General features: G+C 44.1%; 1 protein-coding gene across 1 annotated transcript in view; it reads left to right on the top strand.

Annotated features, from left to right (window-relative positions):
• Positions 1-16,378, top strand: part of NELL1 (neural EGFL like 1) — a 1,213,537-nt gene that overhangs the window by 690,158 nt on the left and 507,001 nt on the right. The window contains exon 13 of the mRNA XM_077453437.1: positions 11,687-11,812. Within this exon, the coding sequence (XP_077309563.1) occupies positions 11,687-11,812 (126 nt within the window). The remainder of the gene's footprint in view (positions 1-11,686; positions 11,813-16,378) is intronic.

Here is a 16,378-nt window from a genome sequence, read left to right on the forward strand (position 1 = left end):
GGCAGGCAGAGGTTGGCAACGGGCTGGCAGCGAGGTACAGAATCAGGAAGTGGAGCCGTAGTAGAGAATCTAAGCCGAGGTCTGTATAATCAGTAGAGGTAGATAACAGGCAGGGGTGATCCGGGAGAATGGTCAAGGAAGCCGGGTGTGTCAGGAGCAAGGTAACAGGTCAAACAGCAATCAGGAACTCAGGAACAAGCTGAAGACGATCCAGCACTGGTATCAGGCAGAGACTCTGTTTATATAGGGCGCCATGTGCCGGGATTGGCGGACGCTAATGTGCGTGCGCGAGTGGGCACACACATTCGTATGGGTGCACAAATGCGCACGTTCGTTCCAGAACTCGTTCGTCTCTATTGGGGACACCGCGCATGCCCATTGGCATTAGCGGAATGGGAATTAGCCACTGCTGCACGGAGACGGGGCATTAGCAATGCGAGTTCTCTGACAAGGCATTTCCCCCGTTCTGCCTTGTGTCATGACAGAGATCACTGCTCCCTGTCATCGTGGGCAGTGATCGCTGTCATGTGAGTTGTAGCCCATTCCCCCTCCACAGTTAGAATCACTCCCTAGGACACACTTAACCCCTTTATCGCCTCCTAGTGTTTAACCCCTTCCCTGCCAGTGTCATTTTAGGCCGCGTACACACAGGCGGACTGTATGGCCTACTTAGTCCTTCATACAATCCGACGGACAGTCCGTCCTACTTTCGAATGAACGGACTTGACCACACACGATGAACAGACAGTCCGTTGAAAGCTTGCACGATGACATGTACAGCACGTACGACGGGACTAGAAATAGGAAGTCCAATACCCAGCAATGCACCCTTCCGCCGTGTAAATCCTTTCTGAGCATGCGCCATTCTTAGTCCGTCGAACTAGCCTACTGACGAGCGGATTGTCCGCTGAAACCAAAGTATGACGGACAGGATTACGGAAATTCCGAAATACTTAGTACGCCAGACTGTCCGCTGAAAAAGTCCGCTGAAGCCCACACACGAGCGGACTGTCCGCTGAAATGTGTTTCGACGGACTAAGTAGGCCATACAGTCCGCCCGTGTGTACGCGGCCTTAGTAATCAGTGAATTTTTATAGCACTGATTGCTGTATAAATGACAATGGTCCCAAAATAGTGTCAAAAGTGTCCGATGTGTCCGCCATAATGTCGCAGTCACCGCCATTACTAATGAAAAAAAAATTATAATAAAAATGCCATAAAACCATCCCCTATTTTGTAACTTTTGTGCAAACCAATCAATATACGTTTATTGCAATTTTTTTTTTACCAAAAATATGTAGAAGAATACATCGCCTAAACCAGTGATTCTCAACCAGGGTTCCTCCAGAGGTTGTAGGGGTTCCTTCAGTATTGGGCCATTTCTGCCTCTCGGATAAGTTCCCACCGACACCATTGATCTTTTTAGCTCTCTGTAAGGAGGTAATTCTTCCCAATGACCACAAGTGTAAGGACCATTCTTCCCACTGACCATCACACTAATGTATCATGAGTTGTAGATTTCTAATTTTTGGCAGGGGTTCCCCGAGACCGGAGAACTATTTCAAGGGTTCCTCTGTGTTGAAAAGGTTGAGAAAGGTTGGCCTAAACTGATGAAAAAATAGTTTATTTTGATATGTTTTAGGGGGATATTTATTATAGCAAAATATATTTTTGTTTTTCAAAATTGCCGCTCTTTTTTTTTTTTTTTTTATAGAACAAAAAATAAAACCCGCAGAGGTGATCAAATGCCACCAAAAGAAATCTCTATTTGTGGGAAAAAAAGGACGTCAATTTTGTTTGGGTGCCAAGTTGCACAACCGCGCAATTGTCAGTTAAAGCGGCACAGTGCCGAATCGCAAAAAAGTGCTCTGGTCAGGAAGGGGGTAAAGTCTTCCGGGGCTGAAGCGGTTAACGGATCACAAGCACGTATTTGAAAAACACAAAAGGCACCTGGAATATGCAAACTGCACCCTGCATAGGTGTGAATCGCGCCTCGATAGGAGAACCAAACTACCAACCTGGAAAGATGCACAAAGGAAAAAGACAAAAAAAAAAAAAAAAAGCATCTGCTCGTCAGTATTCCGATGGCGTGCGCCGGCGTGCCATCGTCTTTGTATATCATTAGCAGGGGCGGCAGTGTTCTCCGCTCTTAATGGGAGAGCTCAGTCAGAAACTTTCATCCCCACGGTGCGTTTAATTGTCCTGACGCAGTTTTTCACCTGTGTGTCCCCTTTTTAACCCTTCCGCGCTCAGTCTCCGCCAGCAGAATGAAATGAATGTCTTCAGGGGATGAAAGTCTTTAGTTCTCCCCTCTGTTTTTGATGTAAGAACATTTGAGAACAGTGTGGAAATGGATTAGGTTTTTTTTTTTCCCTGAACAGGACGGCGTCGGCCTTTGCCTGAGGGATTCGTTTTTTTTTTTGTGTTTTTTTAAAGGCTGCATAAGCAAGATGTACTCAATTATTTTTCCTTTTTTCTTTTCGGTAAGTCTGTTATCAGCCACTGGTGCGGAGTTTAATAAATCTGCTGTTGGCGGCGGCTATCAGGATACAGGGAACACTTGCGATAGGTGGGGAAAGGTCGGCGCCTATCCCTACAGGTAGTTGTAATGGGTACCTTGATCTTCGATTACAAGCAGGGCCGTTTTTAAGGCAGGGAAAAAGGGACAGCTGCCCTGGGCCCTGTCATTGTTGTGGGGCCCAAAGCAGCTGCCTCATACTTGCCAACTATCCTGGTTTAAATTTCCTCGTCCCTTGAGGTTTTAGTCCAGTGCTGTGTCCCGATATCTTAGTGTGAAGGGCTGCTACTAATGCTACACGCCTCTGCTCTATTGTTATGTAGGGATGACTCACCTGCAGACCCTGTGTTTACATGTAAATAACCAGCATTCATATGTAAATAGCGGCGGCCGGCAGCATTGATATGTGCATCATCATCCCCTGAGGTCATATCCACAGTAATCTCTAGCAACCAATCAACAAGCAGAAATCACGTGCTGTAACCTCCAGCAACTAATCAGTGAGCCATAATGTGTGTTGTAACCTCTAGCAACCAGTCAGTGAGCGGTAATGACACACTGCAACAATCACAATAGCTGCCTGATCTGATTCAGTAAACTGATTTTGAGTCTAGCTGCAATTAATTGTATGTCTTAGGGCCGGTGGAGTGCAAAACTGCATTGGGGGGGGGGGGGGGGGGCAAGAAAAGTTTTGTCCAGGGTCCAATCATTATTAAAGACGGCCCTGATGACAAGCCTACTAACACAGCAGAACTCAGGCCAGGGGGAGCGAGGGCTGGTACTCATGTGCTTATGCTCCTTTGTTGCCCAGTGTGTCGGCTGGGGCATGTCCTTCGTCATGTTCTTCAGTGGAAGTCAAATCTTTGGTTGTGTTGTCTAACGGAGGTGCCCGGGTGACTGTACTGGCTGGCTGGGCTACAGTACAATTGAATGCTGTGTCAAGGGTGGTGGCAGCTTGGGGGGGAAGGGTGGCAAAAATGGCCACCGTAGGTGGCAATTAACCTGGGACCTTGTGTGACCCGGCGTCCTGCACCCTAACAACCAATGGGACACACAGCTGCACAGTGTTATTGGTTCCTAGGTTGGTCCAGAGCTGCTTTCCTCACAGTATGAGTCAATGGGAATGAAAAAATAACTTGATGCATCTTAGCCCTTGTACACACGGTTGGAGATTCCGACGGAATGTGTCCGATCGGACCGTTTTGTCGGATATTCCGACTGTGTGTGGTCTCCATCGGACTGTTTCCGTCGGAGTATCCGACGGACCAAGTTTTCCAACTTGTTGGTAAAATTTTCCGACAAAATGCTCCGATCGAACATACTCCGATCATGTGTAGAGAATTCCGATCGGACAAAGTGCCATGCATGCTCAGAGCAAATTCCTACACCAAAGCTATTGGCTACTAGCCTGAACGTAGTCCCGTCATAACGAAATAACATCATCACGTCGGATTTTCCGACAATTTTGTACGACCGTGTGTACGCAACAGTTTCGGACAAAATCCGTCGGACAAAATCCGACAGATTTGGTTGTCGGAATCTCCGACCGTGTGTACAAGGGCCTAGAAAAGGGGCATCTGCAGGTCAGAAAAGAGACAATTACAGGTCGAAAGGGGATCAGTTGCAGATCAGAAGTAGATCATCTGCAGGCCAGAAAAGTGTCAACTGCTGGTCAAAAGGAAAGGCAACTGCAGGTTGGAAGTAGATCAGCTGCAGGGTGGAAAAGGGCAAAAAGAAGGTAAACCACAAGCTAAATAAGGGTGGAAGGTGGCAAAAATGGCCGTGCCAGGTGGCAAATAACCTAGGACATTGTGTGGCTCAGCCGCCTGCACACTAGCAACCAATGACCCATAGATGTACAATGTCATTGGTTGCTAAGACACTGGTTATTGGTTGCTGTACCACAGGTGTTGGCAACCTAGGGAAGGGGGGCATAAAAATGTCTGGCTCAGGCAGCAATTAACCTAGGTATGCTTTGCCCTCAATGGGGAACATAGACCATTTTCTGCTTGCTGCTGATTCATGTATGTCGATGCTGAACTGAGACACGCTTAGATGCTTTTTTCCCCCCATAGAAAGGTGGTTGTTTTTCTCAGGAATGGTACAGATGTTAGTACTGTAACATCTTTCTTTCAAAAAGTTTTATTATCAATAAACAGACAGAGTATACAGTACACTGTTTACGTAGTTTCAGTATAACAAAGTATATAAAACAATAAACTAGGGAACAAGCGACATCATACTAAAGAATACGGTACAAGCAAACATATGCGTATGCCGCTTAGAGTTGTACAAAGAGTGTCAACCGAAGCATATATCGAACAGAATTGAAACACTCCGATTGAGTCGGAGTCAGCCAACTTAGATACACTCTTCCTCTATATTGGTAGCTAATAGAGGAGTAATGGTACTGCATGTACAAAAAGATTTCCAAATAAAAAGAAGGGTGGAGAAGGAGAGAACAGCTAGAAGAGGAGAGAAATACAAGTCGGAAGATAGAGTAAAGGGAAAGGGGAGAGAGAGTAGGAGAAAAGGAAAGCAGGAGAGTTGGTCAACCGGTCCGCACAGACCCAGGCTTTCAAACGTCTGAGGCCAACCCAGTTCTGCAATTAACCTAGGGCTCAAGTAGATAGGGGTCGAGATCTGGGGGGAGAAAGTGTTGTATCCAGGGCTGCCATATTTTATAGAATTGGGGCATACGATCAAGGAGTTTCGCCTCTGATTTAGAGTGAATCATGGCTTTTGTAACCCTATTCTTCATTTCAGCCACTGGAAGCGTGGGGGTTTTCCACGCCTTGGCAATAGTTTGTTTAGCTGCTGTGGTAAGCTGCAAAAATAAAGCCAATTGACTACGAGTATAGTTATGGGGAGTAGAGTTGAGAAGGGCTAGCGAAGGGTCTGGTAAAATAGAGTGTCCCGTAAGGGTCGATGCTATCTGGAAGGAAGTTATCCAAAAACGCTGTGCTACTGGACAAGACCACCATATGTAGAAGTGTGTGCCCGCTGCGTTACAGCCCCTGAAGCATGTAGCGGGATATCCCGGAACAAATTTGGCAATCCTGGCTGGGACCAAGTACCAGCGCATAAGGACTTTATAATTAGCTTCAGAGGCTATAACATTCTGCGTTGCTTTATTTGTGTTAGTCCAGATTGTGTTCCATGCATCTTCTTCGAGGGTACTGTAACATCTTTAAAGGGCACATTTCCCGAAATGGTGGTATTAGTTTTCTGAGTGTTTAGCTGATGTTCTTTTGACGTCAAAATGGAGAATGGAGATATGTGACCCACATAGCCCCAGTGCCCATAGGTTGGCCTCAGTATTACTGGGGATACTGGCAGTCCCGTCTGGGCACTGGGCACTGGGGCGTATTGTTGCCTTTTGGTTTCCCTGGCGTGTGGAGGGGTTGCGGGCGGTTTGATGGAGGCCATTGCCCCCCCCCCCCCCCGCCCGCCCTCCTTAGCTGCAGGCCTTCTTGGGGCTTTCACTCATTTTAGAAGAAATGGCAAACTCTCTGCACCTAATCTGTGGCATTTGACACCAGCTGCCCAGCTGCTACAACCAAATCCTGGTCAACCACTCTACCCGAAGTGGGTGTAGATTCCCAATCAATGACAGGTGCATTATGGAGAGGAAGGCCTTTCACCCACCACCAGAGCCTTCTTGGGGCAACGCATTTTGTTTCAAATATTTTTATTAAGATAATGCAGATATACATAAAACAAATACTGAGTAAAGCACATTCAAAAAGTAAGGTGGTACAAATAGAAAGTGCAATGGTACGGTATATGCCTCAGCCAAAAAAATACTAAGACATTAGAAAAACACAAACAATTGCATATAGATAAGTAGACATATGCAGGTCAAAGCTTGATCATAGAAGGAGAATGACTCAAATATGTCAACTCAAGAACATGTCTATTATGCAGGTTTTTAGGGGGTTGTTCCCGGTTCACTCACCCCCATGTGGCGCAATCTGTGAGTGGGGGGGAACAACCAGTGTACTTATAGTTGAAAGAAGCAATCACCGGGGGTAGGAAAGGTCACCGGTGGCGGTCATTTAATTAGTAGCGGTTCGTTTACTGCATGTACGTCAATAGAAGATGATGAGTAGCAACAGTATTATGCAATTTATCCGCTCCGGAGCGGAGATAGGTTCCATAGGAAGGAGAGCATGGGTGGAATAGTAAGGTGGTAAAATGAGAGACCTGACTGGGGGTATAAGATGCTTTCAGGGAGAGGTCACCTCCAGGTGATGTGTGGGGGGTAAAGGGTAAATAGGCTGACTGGAAGAGCTAAAGGGTAATGACGGGCCTGAACCGTATGTTGGGGGGGGGGGGTATCCTGCCGTGATCTTGGAGGCCTAAGCGCACTATGGTATATCAGGAAAGACGGGGCGAGGGAGTAGTAGACCGTGTGGAGGATCTGAAATGAAGCCAACATGCCCAAATAGTAGAGAATTTGGTGTGTCTGTCTTGGGCTTGGTGGATAAGCCTCTCCATTTCTGCAGTCCTGTCGACTTGGTGGTACCATTCTTCTAAAGTGGGGGGCGTGGAGGATTTCCAATGCCTGGGAATGCATAACGTGGCTGAGTTTATCAGGTGTAGGGATAAGGATTTTCGATAGGTGGGGGCAACACATTTTATTTAATTTTTTTTTTACAGATTTTTTCTTAAAATTGGTTCAGAATTCCATGTACTTAAATGGAACTTTGGAAATGTCTAAATATTAATAAAAAAAATAAAAAAATAAAAAAAGTTTAGCCTAACCACAACTAATTACATTTTCCAGAGGTCGGCTCATCTCTACTGGATAACTCATGACATGGACAAATGAGAACCTTCACAGATTTTTCAAATGTACATATATGAAAATGTTTCAATACGTGAGAATTTGTATGTACTGTATATTATAGAGCACACTCTGCTATGCTTGTAAGTCCAGCTGAAATTCATCCCGCCTCTATTAGCACCTTCAATTCCCCATGCATGATGTGCGTTGCTGGGATTGTAAAACCCGGGCAGGAAGGAGCACGTAGCATGTTGTGTAAGATGTTGATGTGATGCCCAGACAGGAGATTCCTTGATCTCTGCCGAGAATTCCGATCGAGGTAAATGTCATACAGAACCCTCTCCTGATATAAACATCTACCTGCACTGTGCGGCCTAATCCCGATGTGACGGTTAAATGTCACTCTTTGTCTGTATTGTTATACTTGAGGCTGGCAGTGTAATTAGGATGGTAATACCACAAATAAATTGAAAAATTGCTGCTCTTTTTTATGCTTTCTCTGCACGTTGTATACAAGAAGTTGGGACACTCATCTTTTTTCCCTCTTTATAGTTTATGAAAACTATTCTCAACCAGGATTCTGTGAATCCCTAGGGTTCCTGCCGAGGCTCCTGGCTTGAGCCAGAGACCACTCTGGACTGACTGGATCAGTATCTAGTCTTTGGTAGGGGACTATGTGGGCAGTGAAGAAGAAATCACTTTGTCACGAGGGCCACGTACCTGATGTGAGATCGAAGTAGTGGGGAGGCCTCCCTTGCACCTCGGGTCCTTAAAGCCTCTGGAGATGGAGACAGAGACTTGGTGGGGACCAGGGCTCAAGTCCTGCGGGAACGCATGGGAACGGAGTTCCTGTACTTTTTCCACAACAGGAACACAGTTCCCGTTAGCAGCCCCATCCTGCATATGCCTGAGTAACTGGTTGCTAGGCTGAGCAGCGCCTCCGAGAGAGAGCAGCCAGCCACAGACACCACACCAAACAGAGCCACACTTACTGCTGGTAAGGATCCAGCCTATGCCCACTGCCCAGTCAGTGCCAGACAGTCCCGAGGCTACCGCCGACTACTCCCACAGCCGCTGTAGCACATTGCCAGCAGTGCAGCCCAACTCTGTTGTCAGACTTCTCCAGTTCAACTTCTCCTCTCCTGAGCTGAGCCTCCGAGTCCTCCCGCCCACGAGGTCCGCTGCAAGTTTGCAGCACGCCAGAGTCATTGACAAACTTCCAGATTAGTGTGTTACACACACTTTGTTAGTTACAGTGAGCATGCTCCCCCTCCATTCTGCTGCTGTGTCCCCCACTCCCCCTCCGTTCTGCTGCTGTCCCCCTCCAGTTTTCCTCCGTGTCCCCCTCCATTGTGCTGTCCCCCTCTGTTCTGCTACTGTCCCCCTCTCTTCTGCTGCTGGCCCCCTCTCTTCTGCTGCTGGCCCCCTCTAGTTTTCCTCCATATCCCCCTCCGTTCTGCTGTCCCCCTCCGTTCTTGTGGTGATTATTCTGTTAGTTTGACAAGTTAAACTTATTTTGTTTTTGAAAACTGGCACTTTACAATAAATGTTGCACTGTATTTTCTGTGAAATATATATGCATATGAGCGTATCATTTTTTTTTTTTGGTGGGAAAATAGATCTTGGGTGGGAGTTCCCACACTTTTTTCCCCAGGACTTGACCCCTGGTGGGGACACCGAGTGGCAGTGGTGCCAAGGGTGCGGAGCACCGTGCAAGCCTTAAGCCCCATACACACTATCACATTTTATGCTGATTTTTTTCCTTCAGGTTTACCGAAACCATATGATATGAGGTCTAACCTTAGGGGTTTCAATTTGTATGCAATCAGGCAGGCCCTTACACTACATGGTTTTGGTAAATCTGAAGGAAAAAAATCAGCAGAAAATCTGATAGTGTGTATGGGGTCAAGTCCAGTTGGGCAAGATTTAATCCGAAGAATAATGGTCGAGATCCAAGCTGGGGTCGGTTCCAATCTGGCAGCTGAGTTGCGAAAGGGGCAAAGAAGTAGAATGGTTAAGGTACAAATCCGAGGTCAATTGCAAGCAGCAATCAAGAGTAGTCAAATAGGTTTCCAGGTCACAACAGGGTCAGACAGATCACACACTAGCACAGGAACAAGGGGGGACTGAAAATAATCTAGCAATTTGGCAGTGTCTGGGCTTATATAGGGACGTTTGAGGTCACTTCCTGTGTGCCTCCTGGGCATTTTCCCGCCTTTTTCCATCAGGTTGAGGTCACTTCCTGTGCGCGTCCTGGGCATTTTCCTGCCCTTTTCCATCAAGTCTTCTACACAGGCGGGGGTTGGTGCCCTGAGGCGTTAGCACATGCTCAGTTGGCACGGATTTCGCCATTGGTGCATGCGTAGTAAGCCGTGGACTCTTACACACTTCCAATGGGTTGAGCCCAACGGTGAATGGTGGTGGTGGACCCCCTTGGGGGGCTTGGGCTGCTACCACTCTGGTACAACTGTGTGGTCATTTCAGCAAGAAGATGTGGGTGAGAAGGAAAGAGTTCCCGGTGTCCGGAAAAAAATGCAACTCTTGGTGTAGGGTTCACAAAATGTCTATTGAAAGGGTAAAACTTGTACATCGAGCCAACGCATTTCACGGTAATGGGCTCCCCCTTATTAAGGGATGTTAGTGTTTACTTATGGGTGGAGGTAGGTTCTGGAGTGATTTCTACTTTCTGAGCTTCTAATTAGCAGAGCGGTGATGCAGCGGTTGTTACGGGGTCGCTTGAATTTTAGTTGGTTGACTTCCTTTTTGATGGAGTCTGCAAATTTCCAGGGCCAACACCACAAGGCAAGGCCACCAATAATCTTTTTCACTATCTTTAAGGGGTGGCATTTGTCCTCCTATCCATCAACGTAAGGGGCGTTTTTACATTTCATCCCTGATGAACTGGATTTGAAAAAGGTTTCCTGAGACCCGAAAATTACTTTAGGGGTTCCTCTGGGATAAAAAAAAAAAGTTTAGAAACGCTGGTCTATGATAACTTTATGATCTAATCTATCTGTGGGTGGCTGGTGGCCTCAGGTGTAAACTGCACCGACTAGCAACAAGACCTCTTCCAGAGGTCCCACTGTGACACTCAATAGAAATGTTACAAAAGCCTTTGTGGGTAGCTTCACACTCAGTGACGTAACTGCAGCCACATCAGCCCACGCTATGTGGTTAGGAGGGCTTCTTGCTGTCCGTCTCTCACCTTGAGAAAGGTGTCCTTTGTGGCCTGGAGGGTCATTTAAGTTGTTTATGATAACAGAAAGGTCAGATACGTCCAACAGGTTTTGAGGACAATAGACTCCCCCTTCTTCAGGGCTAACATGCCCATATATTGTATAGAGTAAGATACACTATATTCCCAAAAGTATTGGGACATCTGCATTTACACGCACATGAACTTTAGTGGCATCCCAGTCTTAGTCCATAGGGTTCAATATTGAGTTGGAATAGAATAGAAAAATAATAGAAAAGAATATAACAGAAAAAAAAAAAAAATTCGGAAGATGGTTATATTCTTTCTATTCTATTCTATTCTATTCTGTTATTTTTTTCTATACTATTGTGTTATTTTATATTCTATTCTACCCTATTCTTTTCTATTCTTTTCAAATTCAAATTGATTCTATTAGAATTTTGAAAAAGAATTATATTATTTCTATTCTGTTCTATAGATTTTTTTAAATTCTATTCTATTCTATTTGAATATCTGAAGATGGTTATAATCTTTTTATTTAATTATATTCCCTTTTTTTTTTTTTTTTTTTTTTTTTTATACTGTTTCTTTCTATTCTATTCTGTCCTTTTATTTTCTATCCTATTTTTTTCTGTTTTGCACTATTAGATTTATTGATTTTGTATTGTTGTAAGTGGGTATTTTATATTATCACAGTTCACATTGGAGCGCAACACCATCACTTGATTGTTTTTGCATACACTATTATAGTCTATTCTTTTATTTTCTGTTATATTCTTTTCCATTCTATTCAATTTTTTTTTTTCTATTCTATTCCTTTACTTTCTATTCTATTTTATTCTCTTTGGAAATTGGAAAACGACTCAAATGCGAAAACTATGTGAATCAAAAAAAAAAAAAAAACGATTTGAAATTGATGCGAAAGACTTTCTCGTATCTATTCGAATTCGAAAATTCAAAATAGTTTTGAATACTAATAAATAAAACAAATTAAACGTATTAAACAAATTGAACTAAACTAATTTATGTTTACATGCGCACTGGGCTTTTTTTTTTTTTTTTTGTATTTTCCAGACTGCGGTCATAACAAGGCTTTCTAAGGGGAAAATTCTAATTAAAACGAAGCCGCACAGTGTAGTGTTTCCCAGCTAACGTTTGTGTACTCTGTTCTGTCTCGTTGCAGACATTGATGAATGTGCTGCCAAAATGCATTACTGCCAAGCCAACACCGTATGTGTCAATTTACCGGGATCCTACCGCTGCGACTGCGTCTCCGGATACACCCGAGTGGACGACTTCTCCTGCACAGGTAAGAGGAAATGCCACGCGACCTCACAGTATGTTGGAGTCATATGGTGGAACCGTTCTTCCCTTTACGGCTCGGAATATTTATTCAGATGTTACTGCAAAGGATCTCTCCACCCAAAACTGGTACAGCGTTTTAAACCACACATAAAAAAAATGGGACGTTGTAATAAATATATAGGAAGCAAACAAGCAATTATGACTTCTGTGTACAATAAATGGGTGACAGTGTGTGTACGTTGTACGATAAATGGTCTATAATGACAATATGTGGACAACAAATAAGTAATTATGACTATAGGCATGCAATAAAAAGGAAGATGTGACAATATGTGGATAATAAATGGGCAATTATGACAATTTGTTGAAAATAAATGGACAATTGTGACAATATGCAAACAGTAAATGGACAAGTGTGGAAATATGTGGACAAAAAAAAAACAAAAAAAATGGGCAGTTGTGACAATATATGGGCAATAAATAGGCAGGTGTGGCAATATGTGGAAAATTAAATGGGCAAATGTGACAATATGCAGGCAACAAATGGGCAAGTGTGTCAATGTGTGGCCAGTAAATGGGCAATTGTGACAATACGCAGACAGTAAATGGAAAGGTGTGCAGATAGGTGGACAATAAATGGGAAATTGTGACCATATGTGGGCAATAAATGGGCAGGTGTGGCAATATGCGGACAATAAATGGGCAGGTGTGGCAATATGCGGACAATAAATGGGCAATTGTGACAATAGGCGGGCAGCAAATTGGCATGTGTGGCAATATGTGGACAATAAATGGCCAATTGTGACAATATGCAGACAGTAAATGGAAAGGTGTGAAAATATGTGGACAATAAATTGGCAATTGTGACAATATGTGGGCAATAATGAGGCAGATGTGGCAATATGTGGAAAATAAATAGACAGATGTGACAATATGCAGGCAACAAATGGGCAAGTGTGTCAATATGAGTAAATGGGCAATTGTGACATCATGAAAACAGTAAATGGAAAGGTGTGCTAATACAGTATGTGGACAATAAGTGGGAAATTGTGACAATATGTGGGCAATAATGAGGCAGGTGTGGTAATATGTGGAAAATAAATAGACAGATGTGACAATATCCAGGAAAAAAATGGGAAAATGTGTCAATATGTGGGCAGTAAATAGGCAATTGGGACAATATGCAAACAGTAAGTGGGCAGGTGTGGAAATATTTGATAAAAAAAATGGGCAATTGTGACAATATGTGGGCAATAAATAGGCATGTGTGGCAATATAAGGACAATAAATGGGCAATTGTGACAATATGCAGACAGTAAATGGAAAGGTGTGCAAATATGTGGACAATAAATGGGCAATTGTGACAATATGTGGGCAATAATGAGGCAGGTGTGGCAATATGTGGAAAATAAATGGGCAGATGTGACAATATTCATGCAGCAAATTTGCAAGTGTGTCAATATGTGGGCAGTAAATGGGCAATTGTGACAACTTGCAGGCAGTAAAGGGAAAGGTGTGCAAATATGTGGACAATAAATGGGCAGGTGTGGCAATATGTGGGCAATAAATGGACAATTGTGACAATAGGCGGGCAGCAAATGCGCATGTGTGGCAATATGTGGACAATAAATGGGCAGTTGTGACAATATGCAGACAGTAAATGGGCAGGTGTGGAAATATGTGGACAAAAAAAAAAAAGGGCAATTGTGACAATATGTGGGTAATAAATAGGCAGGTGTGGCAATATGTTGATAAATAAATGGGCAAATGTGACAATATGCAGGCAACAAATGGGCAAGTGTGTCAATATGTGGACAGTAAATGGGCAATTGTGACAACTTGCAGGCAGTAAAGGGAAAGGTGTGCAAATATGTGGACAATAAATGGGCAGGTGTGGCAATATGTGGGCAATAAATGGGCAATTGTGACAATAGGCGGGCCGCAAATGGGCATGTGTGGCAATATGTGGACAATAAATGGGCAGTTTTGACAATATGATGACAATAAATTGGAAATTGTCACAATATGCAGACAATACATGGGCAATTGGGGCAATATGTGGGTAATAATCAGACAGTTGGAACAATATTATATGAGTAATGCAACAGTTACAGACAACTTGGGCTGTTCTTCATTTCACCTTCCCCATTGACTGCAACATATTTAGCAGTAATGGAAAAATGTTGCCAACATTTCCAGATTGACATCAAAATCTCAGTAAAAGGAACACTACTCATCCCTAATTGTTGGGTATTAAAGTGCTTCCTAGACCTTTGTGCCCCTCTCTCTTCCCTCCATGTAGATTGGTTTCATCCTCGCAGACTGGAGGGACGTCAGTTCCCACCTTTGCGGAGGGTGCCAAGCTTCCTAAAATGGTATTGTGATTAGCGAAGCGATTCCTGAACAGAGTCTCTTCATTTTAATTATGTGAAGTCAGATTGAAGCTTTCTGCAGGGAAGGCTGTTTATTGAGCTCTGTGAAGTCTCCGAGGCCCGGCGGTGAGAGAAAACATACACGCCGAATGTTTTTCCCTTTCCTGATTGTGCATTATTTTGGCTCTCTAACAGCGCTAATGGACTTGATAGTCTGCGGTCACCTCTTTTAATTGCCCTTGCAGAGTTATTCCGTCTTCTCATCCCAGCTGGTCTGAATGCAAATGATGGAGTTGCATAGGAGTCAGCACAGACAAGATGCGTTTAAAGGGAATTCATTGTCTTTTTCAATATTTTCTAGATAAATCCGTATTGGGCAGTAAAGTCATCTTAGAACAGAAGGTATTCAACTTATCTCATTCCATCACATGTCCCAAAAATAAGAGGATTGTTCCTCATTTCACGATAGTGAGCAGAGCCATGGAAGTCATTGCTTTATGCACCAACAACCAGAACCGCTGTTTTATTTTTTGTTATGTTTTATTAAACAGTGGTGGTGTGCAAAAACAAAACACCTAAGTGTACAAAAGAAGTGCGTGTAAACAACACACAAAAAAGTGCACTTAAGAGTGGGTCTCTAGTTCCCGAAAAAGTAGGACTCTACCCTGACCTCCCAGGGCACAAGGCTTCTGACAGGGGCAAGGCTCAACTTGGTCTACCTAGCCAAAGAGCCTGGCGGACTCTTCTCCTCTTGGTCAGCTGAAGCTGACCAACGAGCACTAGGTGAGGGACTCCCCTGAAAGGTGACCCCCCCCCTCCCCCCGGTTCAGGGGGGGAAAGAACCAGATGGCCACACATTCTCCTCCTTGACTTCAGGGTAGGCCTGAGGGCCCACACCCTCCATCCTAATGGGAAAAGTGTTCCTCCAGAGGTTCATCGTGCAGTGGCAGACTGACCTTCTGTCTAATAGTGCTGCTGTAGTTCCGGGGGCCAATGTCGCTTGGCAAAGCCAACACTGACCAAAATTGCAAGAGTCACCTCTCTCACTCATCATAATATAAGGACACTGTTCTCCTTCTCACCCCAAGTAAAATGGTGCATCCTTTTCATTGTCCACCAATGTAATGGGAATTCTTTTTCCCACTGTTATAGACTGCTCCTGCCTGGATCCACAAAGATTTCAAGTTTGAGGGCTGGCAACTCACGTTCTTTCTCCTCAAACCGGTCAAACCATGTCTTTATGAAGCTGGCTTTGTACACAGTTGCACAGTCATTCTAGAACAGAAAAAGGCCTTCCCCAAACTGTTACCACAATTTTGGAATGTGATATCTCTAAACAGCCATTTTCAACCAGGGTTCCTCCAGAGGTTGCTAAGCAGTGGAAGATTGACCTTCCATCTGATGGCACTGCCATAGTTTGAGGGCCAACATACTTTGGCAATGCCAGCAACAAGACGCTAACCATCTTTCTATTATCCTTCCTACTTGAAATTTTTTTAAGGTGGCACCTCTGTCATTCCTAATGAAAAGATGCATTATCTTCACTGTACACCAATGTAATGGACATTCTTCCTCTCACTGATCTTCCTATTGTATCATGAGCTGTAGATATCATTTGTAGCAGGGGTTCCCCAAAACCTAAAAATAATAAGGGTTTCTCAAGGCTAAGGAAAGACTGGTCTAAAATGTCTTTGCATGCTGTAGCATTACCAGTACCCTTCAATGGAAGCATCTTAACCCAATCATTTGGAGGAGTGTCCCAAATGTCTGGCCATGTATGGTACACTACAATAATATTTCCAAATATGACCTAAATAAAAACATACTGGCTATTTTTTACTACCAGAGTACCCAACTGCTTCTATATACTGCCCCCACTTCAAGAAGCTTTCTCATTTTAGCACCAATCTCCTCTGTGCAGACCACTAAAGTTCCTTCTCCCCAAACTGGTCTTAATGAAGCTGGTTTTGTACACAGGGGCATATGTTATCCTAGAACAGAAAAGGGCCTTCCCCCAATGGGCCTTACCGCAACGTTGGAGGAGCACAATTGTCTAAAAATAGCCACCCTCAACCAGGATTTTCAGAGAATGCTTGGGGGTCCTTAAGCAGTGGAACATCAACCTTCCATCTGATGGCTCTGCCATAGTTCCAGGGCCAACGTCAGTTGGCAAAGCTAGCAGCAAAAGATAGAGTTCT

This window comes from Lithobates pipiens, unplaced genomic scaffold (genome assembly GCF_037356315.1).
Source record: "Lithobates pipiens isolate NorthernLeopardFrog02 unplaced genomic scaffold, aLitPip1_a1.2 Scaffold_24, whole genome shotgun sequence".
Lineage (NCBI taxonomy): Eukaryota > Metazoa > Chordata > Amphibia > Anura > Ranidae > Lithobates > Lithobates pipiens.